At 39.1% G+C, this 19,483-nt stretch overlaps 1 protein-coding gene across 5 annotated transcripts in view; it reads left to right on the top strand.

Annotated features, from left to right (window-relative positions):
* The first annotated feature begins 2,937 nt into the window (after positions 1–2,937).
* BRAF (B-Raf proto-oncogene, serine/threonine kinase) overlaps positions 2,938–19,483 on the top strand; it is a 148,169-nt gene continuing 131,623 nt past the window's right edge. For all 5 annotated transcript variants that reach the window (XM_088834695.1, XM_055421381.2, XM_055421380.2 and 2 more), the window contains exon 1: positions 2,938–3,277. In XM_088834695.1, coding sequence (XP_088690821.1) covers positions 3,152–3,277 — 126 coding nt within the window. In that variant the 5' untranslated portion in view covers positions 2,938–3,151. The remainder of the gene's footprint in view (positions 3,278–19,483) is intronic.

The following is a 19,483-nucleotide window of genomic DNA, read 5'->3' as shown; positions in this document are numbered from 1 at the left end:
AAATGTCTGCAAGACTTTAGAACGCAAGATAATACTGCTTTGATGCCCATATGGCATGCTATAACACAAAAGGGAGGTGTTATTTCTGTTTCTGCTCAACACAAACTGGCTTGGCTCATTACAGACTCAGAGAACACAGTGTCACTGTTTTGTGTAGAGGGTTTCAGCACATCAACACTGTCTATGTCAGCACTGAGACTTAGGGGGAAATGCCCAAGACGAGAGAGTTAGGTTGTGTCCAAAGACCAAGGACCTGCATTTATTTTTGCAAACAGTGGAGGCCTCCGAATCTAAATAAAGAAGGTAAAGGCTTCCTCATGACCATACTGAGATATGTCTCGGCAACTCTCTGTAATTAAAGGGGGAGAGTGTAAGTGCAGAATCCCCTCTGGAGAAGATGAGGGTAAGTAGCCATTTCTACAGAGTAGCTAGTTCATTATTCTAAACATGATCTGTCTGAAATGAAATATGTCTGTAAATTCTTTGGCATGTCTTTCATTGAATTTGGGAAGGATTTCGTGACTTACCCATATCTAATAAAACGTAGCAGAAGTGATGCTATGTGACTTTGGAAGTTAGGTCATAAAATGCAATACAGCTTCCACCTTGCTTAAAGGAACTGGAGGGTATGGAGACCTCAGCCACCTTGTTAGAAGTCTAACTACCCTGAGGCAGCCATGCCAGGAGGAAGCTCAGGCCACCTGAAGAGAGGAATTCTGGCTGACTGCCCTAGTTATGGTCCCAGCTTCAACCATCAGAGATAGGAAATCAGCTTCCTAATGATTCCAGTTTCCCACCACTGAGACACCTCCAGTCAATCTTCCCAGTTGAGGTCACAAACATCATGGTGCAGAAATAAGCCACATCTGCTATGCCTTGCCTGAATTCTGACCAAGAGGGTGACTATATTTTATAAAGGGCAAACCTATTAGGTTTGATCCTCACAATGATACAGATAGACAGAACTGACATTATCATTACCCTCATTTTAGAGACTGAAAGAACAGCAAACAGGAATTTGTGCTTACTAGCCTTGAGATTATATAGCCAAGATGTGGCATGCAGACATGAAAATACTAATCTTTGGATTCCAAAGTTTATGCTTTCCACTATATTTTTCCATCTGGATTCTGTGGGTCTTTAGAACAGCTTAGGGAAATCAAAGAAGATATAGCCAGAATTTGATGATGAAGTCAGAAAACACTGAATAAACGAAAGCTAACAAGAATAAATATTAAATGGATGAGATCCCCCATTCTGTGGAGAAAAAATAAGAAATGATCTACAGATTGTGGCAGATAAAGAAGGAGGTTATACTTTAAAATGCAACCAATGGAAAAAAATCTTGGAGTTTTAATGCTATGAAGAAGTGAAATAATGATGTAATATTTCTAGGGGTTGATTTTTTAAATGAAATAGGACAGGACTATTAGAGAAGAAAAACTCTGCCAATTGTATTTCTGATGGTATCGAGGGGGAAAGGTGCTACGATTGGCTGCTGGTTCCATGTTCCTCTGCTTAGAATTCCTTATAGTAAAGAAGGGCACTTTAGACTTGTATAGCTCAATGACATTATCCTTTACCATTATCCTCATTTACACTACTTTTGTCAAGCCATCTTTTGATTTAAATTTAGTATCTCAAAGAGACTTCTCTACTTAGAAGAAGAGTACAGAGAATACTATGCTCATTCTATAGGTGGTATTCTAATTTTCCCCTATTGTCCCCTATTTTTCAATGTAGGGGAACATTAGCATTCTGGTTAAACAAGAAGCCTCTCAAAGAACTCCTTATCTTGGGAGTAATGATCAGCTCCTGGGCTCATATTGACTCTATCCATATACAGACATCCTGCTTCAGCGTCAGTAGGACAGCCTTCTATCTCTTGAATCATGGTGAATACAAGGTCACTGGTGACTTACCCCCATGGGTAGCCCACTTAGAGCATACCATGACTTAATGCTTAGGTTATTTCGTGATTACCTGTACCCCATCAGGAATTCACAGTAATTCTCACTGTTTCTCACTCTGATTTTTCCCTTTCTTAAGTTTTTTCCCCAGCATATTTCCCCTTCTTGTCACATAAATGTATTTTTTAATAATAAACCAGATTTAACGAATTTCATTCTGTAATTGGGCCTCTCAAAGGTAATTTACCTCTCCTCTCGTTTTCACGCATATTTGGAATAGAGAATGCCTTGGGCTATTGTTTATGAACTGCACGAAAGTACTTAAAATATTTTGATTTTCTTGAAAATTAAATGATTCAAGTTTGGATGCTTCAGATGTCTAGAATGCTCCATGCCTTGTGCAGGCATGGAAAGTGATCCACTTCCATTTGTTAAATGAACGAATCTGGAAAACGAAAACCAGACTAAAATATTTCATTCCTAAACGATAGTAAGGAAAATAAAAAGGTTTTAGACTTCCATTTAGACCCGCTTTGACAGACCAAATCCTTTAATGAAAAGGATCCAAGCATCATTCTGGTAACCTGGATTTTCCTAAATATATTTCTATCAAATTCTGCTTGGCTGCTGCAACCTTGGGGTTTCAAGTCTTATTTTTAGGACTCGGAGACGTTCGTTGTAATGATAATGGAAATAACACAGTAGCATGGGGCTTTCCGCCTTCCTCCCTCTAGGATTTCAACTTCTCCAATCTCCTCTTCGAGTAAATTCGACAACACAGAACAGGTTTAGGACTGAGAAGAGAATTAAGCGGAGCCGTGGAAACAGCCGAGCGGAGGAAACGTGGGAGAGGAGGGTGAGCAGGAAGGCCAGGCACCCTCCCCTGACGACGGCGCGAAGGCGCTCCGAGAATCACGTCACGCACCTCAGGTGACGTCACGACCGTGACACGCGGGTGACGCCGTTGCCGCGGCGACTTCCATCGTCTCCGCCCCCTGCCCCCGCCCCTCCCCCCCGGCCTAGCGTCCTTCCCCCAATCCCCTCAGGCTCGGCTGCGCCGGGGGCCGCAGGCCGGTTCCCGAGGTGGCCCAGGCGCCGTCCCACCGCCGACGCCGCCCGGGCCGCCCGGGCCGTCCCTCCCCGCCGCCCCCCGCCCTCCGCCTCCGCCTCCCCCCGCCCTCCGCCTCCCTTCCCCCTCCCCGCCCAGCAGCGGTCGCTCGGGCCCGGCTCTCGGTTATAAGATGGCGGCGCTGAGCGGCGGCGGCGGCGGCGGCGCGGAGCAGGGCCAGGCTCTGTTCAACGGGGACATGGAGCCCGAGGCCGGCGCCGCGGCCTCTTCGGCAGCGGACCCCGCCATTCCCGAGGAGGTGAGTGCCGGCGCACCCTGCACCCCTCCGGTCTCGGGGCTCGGCTGACTGGTGTTTATTTGGGGGGAAAGAGGTGGCGGTGGGGGCCCCGGTTGCCCTCAGCCACCTTCTCCTCGGGGCTCTGCGGGCTGAGAGACGGGCTTTCCCCACCTGTCCCTCCCCGCCAGGCAGGAGCTCGCTACGTAAACACACACAATGGCCCAGGGGGGGTTTCCCTGGTCCGCGCTCCGGGCTTGAGGGATTCGAGCAGCGGTGGTGGAGCAGGAGGCTATCAATAGGGGGCGAGACTCGGGGTTGGTCCGAGAAGGTCACGGCTGGCTGAAGGTAGCCAGCCGCGCATCTTCTGGATGTTTTCTTTATTTTTGGTGGGGGTGGGGGTGTGGGGGGAGCTGGGGCCGGCATCCTGGTGAAATACGTGGGTTAGTAGCCGCGGCCGGGACCCCAGCCGGAGTTAACGTTGTGTGTAATTATTACATGGTCATGGTGAAGATGGGCGCATCATTCTCTCTTTAACTCTCCCCGACTCTGCCCCTTTCAGGCCGCTGCCCTCCCTCCTCTTCTCTACTTGTTAGGGCGGAGGGGAGGATTTCTCGTCACCTGTTTTAACCAGCTAATGGCTTTGATCTAGCCTCTACTTTTTCAATCCTAAGTGCCAGTGTTTCCGTTCTTTCTTCCATCCCGACCTCAGACCCCGGTTCCTAATGTTTGTCAGTGTCGCCAGCTGGTAACCCCCTTCCCAATTCCACCTGCCTCCCCGCTCCTTTGCCAGTGGTCGGACCTGCCTGCTCCTCACCTCAGCTTCTACTTAAGACGATTTTTTGCACCCCTCCTATCTTAGTCTTGTTGAGGCCCTCTACTTCATTCCCCCGCTCCGTAACATGTTACGGTCACAAATCCTTCTGGACACTTTGGAACTACTTACTTTCTGAATCCTGAAGCTGTCAAGATTCCGTCAGATTTCACTTGCTTTCCTGGCACCTTTTAGTTCGTCATCCATTGTGCATCCACACCTCTTTGTTTATTCCTACCTGTGGTTTTTAAATAGGTGTGATTGCTTTCTTTCTGTCCCATTTTTTTTTCTTTTACTTTTTCTTCTTTAGTCTTTCCATCTCCCAAACACTGTTTATTTTAGTCTCTTATCACCTTGTCAGATTACTTTCTTTACATTTTATTATGTAAAATGTATTGTATTACATAAAGTAATACACTTTATTATGCTTTCCAAATAATGAGATAATGTATGGTATGATAACTGTGCTTTATAATTATTGATTAGATAATGTGATTGTTAAATCACATTGACTTTGCTCAAAGTTTTCCTTCGTACTACAGCACTTATATTTTATTTCCCAATTCTCATAACGTCTCATTCTTTCTTCTGTCTATGCAGTTCTCTTTTTCCTGCCTCATCATCTTTGAGATTCATCCATGTGCTTACTCTATTCAGTATCAGTTTGTTCACAATACTGTTTGTTTTCCATTCTCTTACACCACTTGCATCTGTGCCCAAGATGCGTTCTGTACTACCATTTGATCTCATCTTAAATTCTCATTTGTGTATATCTGTAAATATATATTATAAAAAATAATGGGCATGGGTTATGAATTGTAATTTTCTGATTGTAACGTTTTTGTTGAGAACTTTGTTTCTGAATTATATAAATATCTCTATATAGGTATATGTGATGTATGTGTATATATATATGTGTGTGTGTGTGTGTGTGTGTGTGTGTGTGTATCCTTTACACCACTTCCCACTTACATTTCTGTTTGCATTTCTGCTCAGATCAGTTTCCTCTAATATCTGTTCATTTCCCCTAGTTTCTTGGATTTTAAGGATAGTGGTCATCCCTTCTTCCATTTCCTAGTTCATTCTGTTTTCCTTGTCCCCAATTGCCATTCATTCTGCTTTGTTTCCTGGCTTTTGGTACTTAACTTGCTGAGGCTTCCTCTTGTCTTCCCCACACCTCCACATTCCTTGTTGTTTATAAACAACTTTGTTCCGTTGACATGGAAATTTATTTTTAGAATACATTGTTTTTAATGGATAAATACTTGGGGTCACATCTGCTGTCTGTTTTTTCCATGAATCGGATATGCCTTTGTCTTACTCCTCACAGGTGCCTCTAGGCTTGCTTTACTTGTAGCGCTTGTGTGGTTTTGTTGAATTGCATCGCGAAGAATGGTAAGATTAATGGGGCTTCCTTGGTGGCTCAGATGTTAAAGAATCTTCGTGCAATGCAGGAGACCTGGGTTTGATCCTTGGGTCAGGAAGGTCCCCTGGAGAAGGGAAAGGCCACCCACTCCAGTGTTCTTGCCTGGAGAATCCCATGGACAGAACCTGGCAGGCTACAGTCCATGAGGTCACAGAGAGACCTGACTGAGCGACTGACACTTTCTATGAAATTGTATTTCTGATTGTAACGTTATTTTCATTGAGAACTTTGTTTCAAAATTATTAGAACAGTTTGCAGTGATAAAGCAAAATTTTTTGTTAAGTACAATGTCTGCTGTTTTATTTGAAAGAACCAGATTGTTTGAGCTCTACTCTGAAGATTCTGACTCAGTAGGTGAGAGCAAGGGCCGTGAGCTTCTGTATTTGGAACATTTCCTGGGCAGTTCTTATGTGCCAATACTTGAGAACTTCTAGGCTAGATGAATTCAAGTTTAAATTGGTAATAATTGGAAAAGATATTAGTAGCTCTTGAAACCATAAGTATACTCAACTAATTTTCAGTAGAAGTGTTTCCCCCTGCCTCCTCCACCCAAGTTTTTATGGCAAGTGATTAGTAGTTTTTCCTCCATATTTTCTTATAAGAGTTTATAATAAATGTATTTGACTGGGGGAAGGGAGATTAAAGGGTTAAAAATGAATCTCTTTTCAATATAAATATCAGTGTTATGGATGATAGAATAAATTCCTCCAAAAAATAATTTTAAATTTGAAGTTGGCTTACTGTCATCTTTTAAACTGTCTTCCTTATATGCACTTAAGGAGATAATGATTGTCAAGTGCATAGAGTGAAATGAAAAAAAGTGTCTAAGAATTACTTTACTTGACAGTAAAACACAGATTTTTAAAAGTTTCTCAGAGGAAAAACACATTTATTATTGAAAAATTAGAAAAATATAACTGCAAAAATTGAAAAATTTGGAAAATTATCTGTAATCTTGCCACTAAGATATAATTACTATAATACATTTTAGTGTATATACATACACTCTTTTTTATGCTTGCATAATATAATGTATGTGGTTTTGTAATATTTTTAAACAACATCATAAAAGATTGAACATATAGTGTGATTTTAACAATTTTCTATATTGTTTTTAATTTTAAAAGTTTTGTTTTCAGACATCTTGAACATAGAATGTAGATTTAGTTTTTAAAATTATGTTGGTAAGTGAACAAATTTCATTTCCTGCATTTGTAAGTATTACTTTGTAGAAGCTCAAAATAGAATATTCTAATAAATGACAGGAGCTTATTAAATATTTATCAAATAAATGTGCTTTTACTTTCGGCATTAAACATTTACTTCTGACCATTTATATTTCCCTGATGTTACTTTCTTTCTATGACCATATGGTATAGTATGGGACATTATGACAATATGGTATAAAAATGTTTTTTTTTTTAATGTGTTATGCCAGGGTATGATATTTATTAACCATTCCTCTTACGGTGTATTTTTGTAGAAAGGAGCCTCTTATAATCACATTACAATTAAAATTGTATTGTTTTCAAGATCTGTTATCACCAGCCTTGGTTAAACTGTGTAATTATAATAATGCATTGACTAAGTAGTATTCTGGGATAGTATGTCCTTTATAATGAGATTCAGTGTTAAAATACATTTTTATGAATCATGCCAAACCAGGTTGAATTGCATCATACTTTTAAAAAGTGGTAGGCCCGCTAAACTTTGTGTTTCTACAGTTCTGAGTATTGCTGTATGAACTTGTTAAGATACATTTCAAAGTGAACAAAACATGCCTGTTTGTTAAAACCATAAAATAACTGTGTGTCTTTGGTGTTTTTAGTATTCCTTTTCTGTAGTCTTTCTCTCTTATCATTTAATGAACTCCCTCCTTTAGGCACCACTCACCTCTTCTTTTATTTAGAAATTTTCTGACATCTGTTACTTATGTAAGCGGACTATTGAAGGAATCGATAGTAAATGGACAAGAAAGAAACTTTGGAACTGAGTACTCGAATCCTTGAATGTAGTAAAACCTGAAAGCAACTTGATTTAATTGTATTTTTGTAAAATAATTAGCCTCCAATAAAAAATTTTTTAAAAAATTTAAAAACATTGTATTTAGATAATAGGCTAGACAAATTATATTAAGACTATAGGCTAGAGAAGTCTGATTTATTTTGATTCCCTGTTTCTGGCTTTACTGTTGAGGGAGCCGGTCAGGTCATAACAAATGGAAACCTACACTCTGTGAGTGCTAGGGAAGAAAGGGAGGGAGCTTTGTTAGCATTTGTATACTGCTTTGTTAGCATCTTCTAAGACCTGATGCTTACCTTCTTGAAGAATGAAGCATTTACTTAGTATTCTTTTTCCTCCGACGGTAAAGCTCTTTTTCTCCTTTAGAAATGCAAAAGTGCATTTTTCCCTTTGACATCTTGATATTAATTTATCTGGTACTTAGTGAACATTTTGTGTCATCTTCCTCTTTTATGAAATTCAGTATGTTCCTAAATTTCTCTCTCAAATTGTCATTCAGATAAACCTTCAGAGTCAGTGGCTTTTACTGAATTTTTCTTCCTCAGAAGTTGAATTGTTTTGAGTCCTTTTACTCATTCTCTTTGTCTAGTTCGTTGAATTGGTTATTCTGTAAAGTCAGGATCAGCAATAGCTATATAGCTTCTGAAATCAAAATGGGTGAGCCTGTTGAGCTTTTCTGTTTTGTAAACAATGCTTGCATGGTCATAACGTTGTAGATAAGAACCAAAAATCTAGCCTTTTTTCTTCTATTCCTTCCTTAAATATTTGGTGGAGGCATTGACATGTTCTGGGAAGTGGCTTTTATTTTTCAGTTTTCTTTTGTCTACCCATCTAATTTACTGTTATGCATAATTAGCACGGTAGTCACAAGAAACTTTAATACAGCTTCTAGTCTAACATTAAGCAATTATTTTTTTCTCCCCTCTATCCTCTGAGATTATTTTCGTTTCCATGTTTTCTCCTGGGTTTAAAAACTGTTATTCTTGTTTCTCCCCATATCAGGACTGTACTTTTAGAGGCAAAGTGATGCTCAGTAACATTACATTTCTTTCTGGGTTCTGGAAATGCCCTTGATAAAGAATATAAAAATTGCTCTGAACTCAGTTAACTTTTTATCTTCTGGAAGCTCTGTAACATGAAATGAAACATCATTTTTATTCTTGTAATATAGCTGCAATTATTGACAGCACTTCGGGGACAAATGTGCCATAAGATTGTGGTTTTCCAATTACTGTAGAGCTCTAGTACTGTTTTTAAAAACACATTAGCACTGTAAGACATAAAGATTTTGAGTTGCTCTAATATCCATATACATGAAGCAGTTTTTGCCTGTTTTGTACATTTTTTTATCCTCATCTGGCACATAGGTACTCAGATATGTAGTGAAAGAATTAGTTAATGTGTACAAAACAGGGAATATAGCCAGTATCTTACAGTAACTTTAAATGGAGTACAATCTATGAAATTTTTGCATTACTGTGTTGTACACCTGAAACTAATATAATAGTGTAAATCAACTATACCTCAGGTAAAAAAAGATTTTTTTAAAGAATTGGTGAATGAAACCCTATTATATATGGTGCACCTGGATTTTCTGTACCATTCAGTTTTCTTTTTTAATGCTACTCATAAAATCAGTTTATTAGATTGAAAACCACCTGGTTGCAACAGTTTGTTTTGAGGGTATCAGAGCTTACCTCAAGGCTTATACCTTAACTGTTGAAATGCTTCATTTATCTTCATTAGGCATTGATCTCCTTGAAAGAAAAGGAGTTGATGGCTGTAAAATTTTTAGAGCTGCTGTGCATGGAAGAGAGATTTGTGCTGACATGAATCTTCCCAAGTGTAATAATCTGTGTAGAAGATTTTCGGCAACTTGTGTTTAAGGCAGCAGTCAGCTGACTTCTGTGTAAAGGGTCAAGTGGTAAATATTTTGGGCACCATGGGTCTAACTGCTCTGTCTCTGTTGCAAGGACTGAACACTCAATATTGTATTGTAGCATAAAATCAGCTAATAGACTATGTAAATGAATATGTGTGACTGTGTTCCAATGGAACTTATTTATGGACACTGAAATTTGAATGTGTCATGAAATATTCTTCTCTCTTTTTTTTTTCATTGAAAAATGTAAAACATTCTTGGCTTATGAGCTATACCAAAAACAGCTGGGGTGGGGGGCAGATTTAGTTCATGGGCCGAAGTTTTCTACTTAGTCTGCTTAGTCTAATGGAGACTAAGTAGATCATATTTGAGGTTCTGAAGTTAAGGGGTAATTTAGAGTTCTGTAAGTTTTTAAAAGTCAGGTTTATTGGGTTATAATTCACACATACTATAATGTACCATTTTAAACATACAACTTGATAAGTTTTGACAAATGTGTATAGTCATGTAACTACTGCCATAATCAAGATAAAGAACATTTCCATCAAAAGTTCCCTAATTCCTCTTTTCATTCATTTTCCTCCGTACACTATTGCCAGTCCTGACGAACACTGAGCTTACTTCTAGCTTTGCCTTTTTCAAAATCATTAATGGGGAATCATACAGTATGTGTTACCATGTATTTGGCGTCTTTCATTTAGTTTGATTTTTTTTTAAGTTGAATTTTTTTTTCCCTCTAATTTAAGTCTCTTAGAGGTTTTAAGTATTTTGTTTTTATATTTTATGTATTTATGTTTTTGGCTGCTTCAGGTCTTAGTTGCGGCATGCAGGGTCTTCATTGCAGTGTAGGCTCTCTAGTTCTGGTGTGTGAGCTCTAGAGTGCTGCACGCTCAGTAGTTGCAGTGCATGGGCTAAGTTGCTGTGGACCAGGGATGGAACCCATGTCCCCTGCATACAAGGGGAATTCTTAACCACTGGACCACCAGGGAAGTCCCTAGTTTGGTATTTTGAGATTCACTCATGTTGTTGGCATGTATCAGTAACTGGTTTCTGTTTATTGCTTAGTAGTAGCGTATGGATGTTGCCCATTTACCAGTTGATGGGTAACAGGGTTCTTTGTAGTTTTCAGCAGTTATAAATAAGGTTGCCAAAAATGTTGGGTTCAGGTTTTTGTGTGGATGCTGGGTTTTTTATTTCTCTAGTAAGGAGCTAGAACTTGGATTAATGGGTCATATGGTAGGTGTATATTTAATTTTATAGGAAACTGTCAAACTTTTCTAAACCAATAGTACCATTTTGCATTGCCACTCACAATGAATGAGAGTTCCAAACTTTATCCTGTCAACACTTGGATTATTAGTCTTGTTAGTTTCAGCACTACTCATATGTATGCAGTAGTAGCTCCTTGTGGTTTTAATTTGTATTTTCCTAATGATTAATGATACTTGACATCTGTTTATATGCTTAGTTCCCTTCAGTTAAATCGCTCAGTTGCGTCCAACTCTTTGTGACCCCATGGACTGCAGCACACCAGGCCTCCCTGTCCATCACCAACTCCTGGAGTTTACCCAAACTCATGTCCATTGAGTCAGGGATGCCATCTAACCATCTCATCCTCTGTCGTCCCCTTCTCCTCCTGCCTTCAATCTTTCCCAACATCAGGGTCTTTTCAAATGAGTAAGCTCTTTGCATTATTGGAGTTTCAGCTTCAACATCAGTCCTTCCAATGAACACCCGGGACTGATTTCCTTTAGGGTGTACTGGTTGGATCTCCTTGCAGTCCAAGGGACTCTCAAGAGTCTTCTCCAACACCACAGTTCAAAAGCATCAATTCTTTGGCACTCAGCTTTCTTTATAGTTTAAGTCTTGCACCTGTACATGACTACTGGAAAAACCATAGCCTTGACTAGACAGACCTTCGTTGACAAAGTAACGTCTCTGCTTTTTAATATCTTGTCTAGGTTGGTCATAACTTTCCTTCCAAGGAGTAAGCATCTTTTAATTTCATGACTGTAGTCACCATCTGCAGTGATTTTGGAGCCCCCCAAAATAAAGTCTGCTGCCATTTCCACTGTTTCCCCATCTATTTGCCATGAAGTGATGGGACCAGATGCCATGATCTTAGTTTTCTGAATGTTGAGTTTCAACCCAACCTTTTCACTCTCCTCTTCCCCTTTGTCAAGTGGCTCTTTAGTTCTTCACTTTCTGCCATAAGGGTGGTGTCATCTGCACATCTGTGGTTATTGATATTTCTCTGACCAATCTTGATTCCAGCTTGTGCTTCTTCCAGTCCAGCGTTTCTCATGATGTACTCTGCATATAAGTTAAATAAGCAGGGTGACAATATACAGCCTCGACATACTCCTTTTCCTGTTTGGAACCAGTCTGTTGTTCCATGTCCGGTTCTAACTGTTGCTTCCTGACCTGCATACAGGTTTCTCAGGAGGCAGGTCAGGTGGTCTGGTATTCCCATCTCTTTCAGAATGTTCCACAGTTTATTGTGATCCACACAGTCAAAGCCTTTGGCATAGTCAATAAAGCAGAAATAGATGTTTTTCTGGAACTCTCTTGCTTTTTCTGTGATTCGACGGATGTTGGCAATTTGATCTCTGGTTCCTCTGCCTTTTCTAAATCCACCTTGAACATCTGGAAGTTCACAGTTCATGTATTGTTGAAGCCTGACTTGGAGAATTTTGAGCATGACTTTACTAGTGTGTGAGATGAATGCAATTGTGCAGTAGTTTGAGCATTCTTTGGCATTGCCTTTCTTTGGGATTGGAATGAAAACTGACCTTTTCCAGTCCTGTGGCCACTGCTGAGTTTTCCAAATTTGCTGGCATATTGAGCGCAGCACTTTCACAGCATCATCTTTTAGGATTTGAAATAGCTCAACTGGAATTCCACCACCTCCACTAGCTTTGTTCATAGTGATGCTTCCTAAGGTCCACTTGACTTCACATTCCAGGATGTCTGGCTCTAGTGAGTGATCACACCATCGTGATTATCTGGGTCATGAAGATCTTTTTTGTACAGTTCTATGTATTCTTGCCACCTCTTCTTAATATCTTCTGCTTCTGTTAGGTCCATACCATTTCTGTCCTTTATTGTGCCCATCTTTGCATGAAATGTTCCCTTGGTATCTCTAATTTTCTTGAAGCGATCTCTAGTCTCTCCCATTCTGTTATTTTCCTCTATTTCTTTGCACTGATCACTGATGAAGGCTTTCTTATCTCTCCTTGCTGTTCTTGGAAACTCTGCATTCAAATGGATCTTTCCTTTTCTCCTTTGCTTTTCGCTTCTCTCCTTTTCACAGCTATTTGTAAGGCCTCCCCAGACAGCCATTTTGCTTTTTTTGCATTTGTTTTTCTTGGGGATGTTCTTGATCCCTGTCTCCTGTACAATGTCACGAACCTCCGACCATAGTTCATCAGGCACTCTATCTATCAGAGCTAGTCCCTTAAATCTGTTTCTCATTCATTTACTCATATATTTTCTTTGCTAAAGTAGCCATTCAGATCTTTCTATGTAGTATTTACCTTCTTAGAGTGGAGTTGTAAGAATGTTGTATACATAACCTGGACACAAGCTCTTTGTTTCAGACTTGTGTTTTGTATGCCTCCCAGTCTGTGGCTTGTCTTTTCATTTTCCTAAATGTTCTTTGAAGAGTAGAAAGTTTGTTTTTGATGAAATAAAATTTATCAGTTTTTTCTTTTATGTTTCATGCATTCTGTGTCTTACCCAGTATATATTTGCTCAACTTAAGGCCATAAAATTTTCTCCCATGTTTTCTTCTATAAGTTTTACAGTTTTAGCTTTTACATTTAGGTCTGTGATCCTTTTGGAGTTAATTTTTCTATATACATGAAGTAAGGGTTAAAGTTCAGTCATTCTTTTTCATATGGATGTCCAATTTTTCACCTTTCTTGAAGAGACTAACCTTAAAGTTGAATTACCTTGGCACCTCTATTTAAATCAGTTGATTGTGTTTGAGATTTATACTCTGTTTTATTGACTTATATGTCTCTCTTTTTTTTTTTAATGTGTCTCTTCTTTGCCTGGTACCACACTGTCTTGATTACTGTAGCTTTATAGTTCAGTCCTAAAATTAGGTAGATCCAGTTTGTAGGATTTTTAGAACTTTAAAATTTGATTTTTAAAATTCTTTTGTGCTATTGTATTTTTTTGACAGGACAGGATTCATAATTTTCTCCCAGTTCTCAAAGGTGTCTTCTATCCAAGAAAAGTTTAAACTCACTGTAGTATATAGTTAACACATCCCTTCCTTGATTTATTTGGTGGAGAGGTTGTGAAAAGTGGCAGATACAGAAAACATGTTTCATCCAAAATTAGCTTCATAAGAAATGAGGAAGATACCCTAGTAGGTGATGCCAGAAGGTCAACAGTGTCCTTTTTTGTTTTTTTACCTACATTTCAAAAATATTAACTCTATAATCAAGATATGTATGGGTGAAAGTGAACATGTTAAGTTGTTTTTTCACCAAAAACATTGTGGAAAATGTCAACCAGGTGGTGGGAGTTACTAGTCTATAATGCTAGCTTTGTTATTCTCCATCTTCACTGTGAGTTTTTCCATTTGAAATCTATGTCATGTTCTGTGATGTTCCAGAATTAGCACCTTTATTACTCTTAGAGTCATCATTAAATTGTTTTTACTAAGGATAAACATATGGATGTGGTTGGTCATATTTCTTCCTTTTTCATTGGGACCCATAGGACCCATTACCTTGTTTGAAATTACAGTGGTGGTAGCTTTTTATTCCATAGCCTGAAGGGCTTCCCTGCAATGTAAAATGATAGTTGTAGTCATGATTTTTCACTTAAGAATTATGAATACATTACCTGATTTTTTTTTTCTTCTTAGTTTCCTTGTGAAGGAAGGAAAACTTAAGACTTAAACATCAGCGAAAGTCTTGGAATACCTGACTTAGTACAGGGTCATGTGACAGTTGGGAGGGTAGACTATTCAGACTTCTGTTCATGTTGTAAGTTCAGTTCATTTCAGTTCAGTCACTCGGTTGTGTCCGACTCTGTGACCCCATGAACTGCAGCATGCCAGGCCTCCCTGTCCATCACCAACTCCCGGAGTTTACCCAAACTCATGTCCATTGAGTCGGTGATGCCATCCAACCATCTCATCCTCTGTCATCCCCTTCTCCTGCCTTCAGTCTTACCCAACATCAGGGTCTTTTCAAGTGAGTCAGCTCTTCGCATCAGGTGGTCAAGATATTGGAGTTTCATCTTCAACATCAGTCCTTCCAAAGAATACCCAGCACTGATCTCCTTTAGGATGGACTGGTTGGATCTCCTTGCAGTCCGAGGGACTCTCAAGAGTCTTCTCCAACACCACAGTTCAAAAGCATCAATTCTTCGGTGCTCAACTTTCTTTATAGTCCAACTCTCACATCCGTACATGACTACTGGAAAAACCATAGCCTTGACTAGACGGACCTTTGTTGACAAAGTAATGTCTCTGCTTTTTAATATGCTGTCTAGGTTGGTCATAACTTTCCTTCCAAGGAATAAGCATCTTTTAATTTCATGACTGTAGTCACCATCTGCAGTGATTTTGGAGTCCTCCCAAAATAAAGTCTGACACTGTTTCCACTGTTTCCCCATCTATTTGCCATGAAGTGATGGGACCGGATGTCATGATCTTAGTTTTCTGAATGTTGAGCTTTAAGCCAACTTTTTCACTCTCCTCTTTCACTTTCATCAAGAGGTTCTTTAGTAGTAAGTAGTAGTATTCTAATTGTATCTGGCTACTTTGCACATTTTGAAATGGCATTTACAGGGAGAGAGAACCACAACATTTTTGGAGACTATTTTCAACTGTTGTTCCAAAATCAATGTGTTTTTAAAAAGTATGCATCTCCTTATTGTAAAAAATGCCTTGTGTTTAAATTGAGAAATATTTTACTTTTGTTTTATATTTTTCTTTCCCTAAATATATAACCTTTAAAGTAATAACACCAGAAAAATTTGACTTTATTTCCAGAATGGCTTAAATTAAATTTTAGGATGCTTTGAATTAGTCACTTACCTTTGAGTATTTGAAACAGTTTAAAATACTACTTGGGGGTTATCCCTCTGTTGACCTAAGATTTTTCTACTGTATTTGTTGCATTACAGCACTTATTTTGCAAAGTAAATTTCTGTTTCTATTTATAGATGTGCTTTATTAAAGGAGTTTACTAGCTCCAGCAGTGATATTGTAAATAGTTATTAGAACTTCTATTTTATTTCTTTCCCATGTTGGGTCTAATCCCATTTTGTCTGTTTTAAAGTTTGTACTCTCTACGTAGAAATCTGTCCGAAGCATAGAGGGAAAAAAACCCCAACAGTTACTAATTTGGGAGTTTTGTTTTTATAGAGTTCTTAGTAGAATAATTTCTGGCCACGTATGAAGGTAATTTAATTTTCATTTATTATTTTTTAAAAAATCCTACCTTTTCCATGAGTCCCAAACAATTACTGCCTTTCTAACTTTTTTTTTACTATGAAAAGATAAAGAACTATTGTTAATTATTCCTACATAACTCAGAATTAATTTTTTACTCATCACATTACTAAATTTCCATGGGAATAGTGTCAGAGAGTTTGAGCAAACTCTGGGAGATAGTGAGGGCCAGGGAAGCTGGACGTTCTGCAGTTGATGGGGTCACGAAGAGTTGGACATGACTGAGCGACTGCACAATAACAGGTGTCAGAGACCTTCAGATAGGGAAGACTTTATGGTTTAGTATAGTCCTTACATTCCTGTTCTACAACTGCTAAAAGTGTTCATTTCATCTTAGTTTTTACATGCTTGCTTCTAAAATGTGAAATGTTTTACCTGTATATTCTTTCTGCGTGTCTTCTCACATTAACAGTAAATTACACAATCTAAAAGTTTCATTATGCATAAAGATTTAGTGCAGTGTAACGTTTTGGTAAGTTTATTGCAGATGATTTTTCTACTACTGAATTTGGCACTTCAGTTGCTATATGTATTTAGGAATCAAACTTTTAGTTATTGGTTATCACGAATGGGTACTTACTTGAGAGAAAAGTGTAATCATGAAGCCATAACTATTCAGTGTCATAGCCATTCATACACTGCTTGGTTTTCACTGGCAGTTCTTGATCCCTGTCCTGCCCTTCCTTATGCTATGCAAGTGGATAACAGGGGTGGCGTGAGAATACGTACAAGCCTTCACAGAATTATACTTGTGTTATTTTTCTGCCAATTTTTGGGACAAAGATAAATATATTCGAAATTTTGCTTTCAGATATCTTTATGGCGTTTTTAAAGAATGTCCAATGACATACTTTAGCACAGGGCTCTATCAAAAACTTTTGGTTAGTTCTTAATGTAGGGCTGATGATTGACCTAGTAGAACTGTTTCAGTGTTGCCAACATTCCATTAACGTTATCTTTAAATCACTATTGAATTAAAAAAATTTAAAGTGGCAGCATATTGGTATTTTGGGTAAACATTTCGTAGGAATGAAGTAACTTCTCTGTATGATAGTAGAAAAACTGTATCTGATGGCTTTATAGGAAAAATGGTAAACATTAGGACTTGTGTTTTGGCATTTTTAAAGCTATTGTCCACCATTTGCCTTGTCATCCTTCCAAAACTACACTGATAAATTTTGTATTGAGTCATTTCACAGGACAATCGGTATTTATGTATTCAATAAATATTTGAATTTCTACTGTGCCAGGTAGTAATCTAGCTGCTTAGTACATTTAAAACCAAAACAGTGCAAAGATCTCTCCTTATCTAGCTTACATTTTGGTGTAGGGGTGTGTGTGTGTATGAGAAAGAGATACACATACACTCGTAAAAAGAAAATTTTATAGTGTGTTTGAAGGTAGTAAGTACTGTGGAAAAATGAAAGAGCAGGTAAAGTTTGGGGGTTAGGTAGCAATTTAAAATAGATGTAGGTAGGACCTTGTCAGAGAAGGGTGACATTTGAGCAAAGATTTTAGGAGGGCAGAGAAAAATGTATCAGAAGAACCAAGATCAAAGGTTCTGAGCCAGGGATGTACCTTGCCTATTCAAAAAAAGCAAGGTTTTCCAGAGCTGCTTAAGTGCCTTGAGGAAAGGAGGTGAATAGTAGGATGAAATCTAAGAGGTTTGAAGCAGCAGTGGAAGCATGACCACAGGCCATGTGAGGAGTTTGACTTTAAGTGAAATAAGTAGCAGTACAGAGCTGAGTGCTGTGATCTGACTTCTGTGGAAATAGGAATGCTCTGATGGCTGTGGGGCCAATAGGTTGTAAAGGGCAAGGATGGACACAAGGGAGCCAGGGAGGAGCCTCTTCCAGTTCTCTAAGTAAGTGGCTTACCAGATTGGTAGCAGCAGAGCTCTTGGGAAGTGGTCAGATTTTGGACATTTTGAAAGTAGAACTGACAGAATTTGTTGATAGATTGAAGGTGAGATGTGCAAGAAAGACAGGTGTCATGGGGAAGGGGAGGGTTGAGATTAAGAATACAGTTTTGAGGATGTTAAGTCTGAAATACCTATTCTGTTCTGTTCTGTTCAGTCGCTCAGTCGTGTCCGACTCTTTGCGACCCCGTGGACTGTAGCCTACCAGGCTTCTCCGTCCATGGGATTCTCCAGGCAAGAATACTGGAGTGGGTTACCATTTCCTTCTCCAGGGTATCTTCCCGACCCAGGGATCGAACCCGGGTCTCCTGCATTGGAGGCAGACGCTTTAACCTCTGAGCCACCAGGGAAGCCCGAAATACCTATTAGATGTCCACAATGTTGAGTAAGCAGTTGGTACAAGAGTCTGGAATTTGAGAGTGAGGTCCAGTGGCAGAGACTGTTCACCATATCTATGTCTTATTTTCTTTTTTTTTTTTTGCTGGATTATATGGCAGCTTTATTTTTAATTTTTTGAGGAGTGGCCATAGTTTGCCATGCTGCTGCTGCTACTGCTAAGTCGCTTCAGTCGTGTCCGACTCTATGCAACCCCATCGACGGCAGCCCACCAGGCTCCCCCATCGCTGGGATTCTCCAGACAAGAATACTGGAGTGGGTTGCCATTTCCTTCTCCATATGTCTTATTTTCTTTGAGTATAAAGCTAGATAATTCTCCCTCGTAGTTAGGTGAGATCGTGTGATTCAGTTCCGGCTAATGTAATATGAGCACAAGTGATGTGCACACATTCTAGGTCTAGGCCATACCATCATCTTCCATCCGGTTTTTCCCTTCTGGCCTGCTAGAACAGAGGTGATCTTTAAGGAAAGTTGGAAGCCATGTGTTGTAAATGGTAGATTGTCCATCAGTCTAGGTAGGAACCATCTTGCCAACCTGTTTAGCCACCTAGTACTATTAGATGAGTAAGAAATAAATTTAATGAGTTTGAGTCCTTATAACTTTAAGATGGATTTGTTATAACAGCTAACTATAAATTCAGGCATTTAGGTGTCTTTGTTTTGTTTTTTTAGAGTCAGTGTCACTGCTTACTCATCCTAGGAGCTTTATTATTCCACAAATCTTATTTTCATTTTATATCTGATTTTTCTTTTAAATCAAGACATTTCCCTCCATGACTAACCCACTTCACCACTCAGCTAGAGAATCCTTTCCAATGTTCACTAAATTACATTTAAAATATTTTTCTTGCATCAAATTAGTTTTATTTTCTCTTTTAATTTTTATTGGGGGCTTCCTTAGTGACTTGGATGGTAAAGAATCTGCCTGCAATGCAGGAGACCCAAGCTCGCTCCCTGGATTGGGAAGATCTCCTGGAGAAGGGAATGGCAACCCACTCCAGTATTCTTGCCTGGAGAATCCCATGGACAGAGGAGCCAGGTGGGCTACAGTCCATGGGATCGCAAAGCGTTGGACATGACTGAGTGTGACTAATTTACTCACTTATAGTTTCTGCTGTGCAGCAAAGTGAATCAGTTATGTGTTTACTTATAGTCAATCTTTTTAAGATTTCCTTTCCATTTAGGTCACCACAGAGCACTGAGTAGAGTTCCCTGTGCTGCACAATAGGTTCTCATTTGTTCTTCGTTGTTCAGTCGCTAAGTTGTGTCACACTTTGCAAAGCCGTGTTCCCTG

The sequence above is a fragment of the Moschus berezovskii genome, chromosome 3 (assembly GCF_049115385.1).
Source record: "Moschus berezovskii isolate FMDL1 chromosome 3, NW_MosBer_1.0, whole genome shotgun sequence".
NCBI classification, from domain to species: Eukaryota; Metazoa; Chordata; class Mammalia; order Artiodactyla; family Moschidae; genus Moschus; species Moschus berezovskii.
The sequence above is the reverse complement of the archived record's forward strand: the minus strand, read 5'-3'. Positions and strand labels throughout refer to the sequence as shown.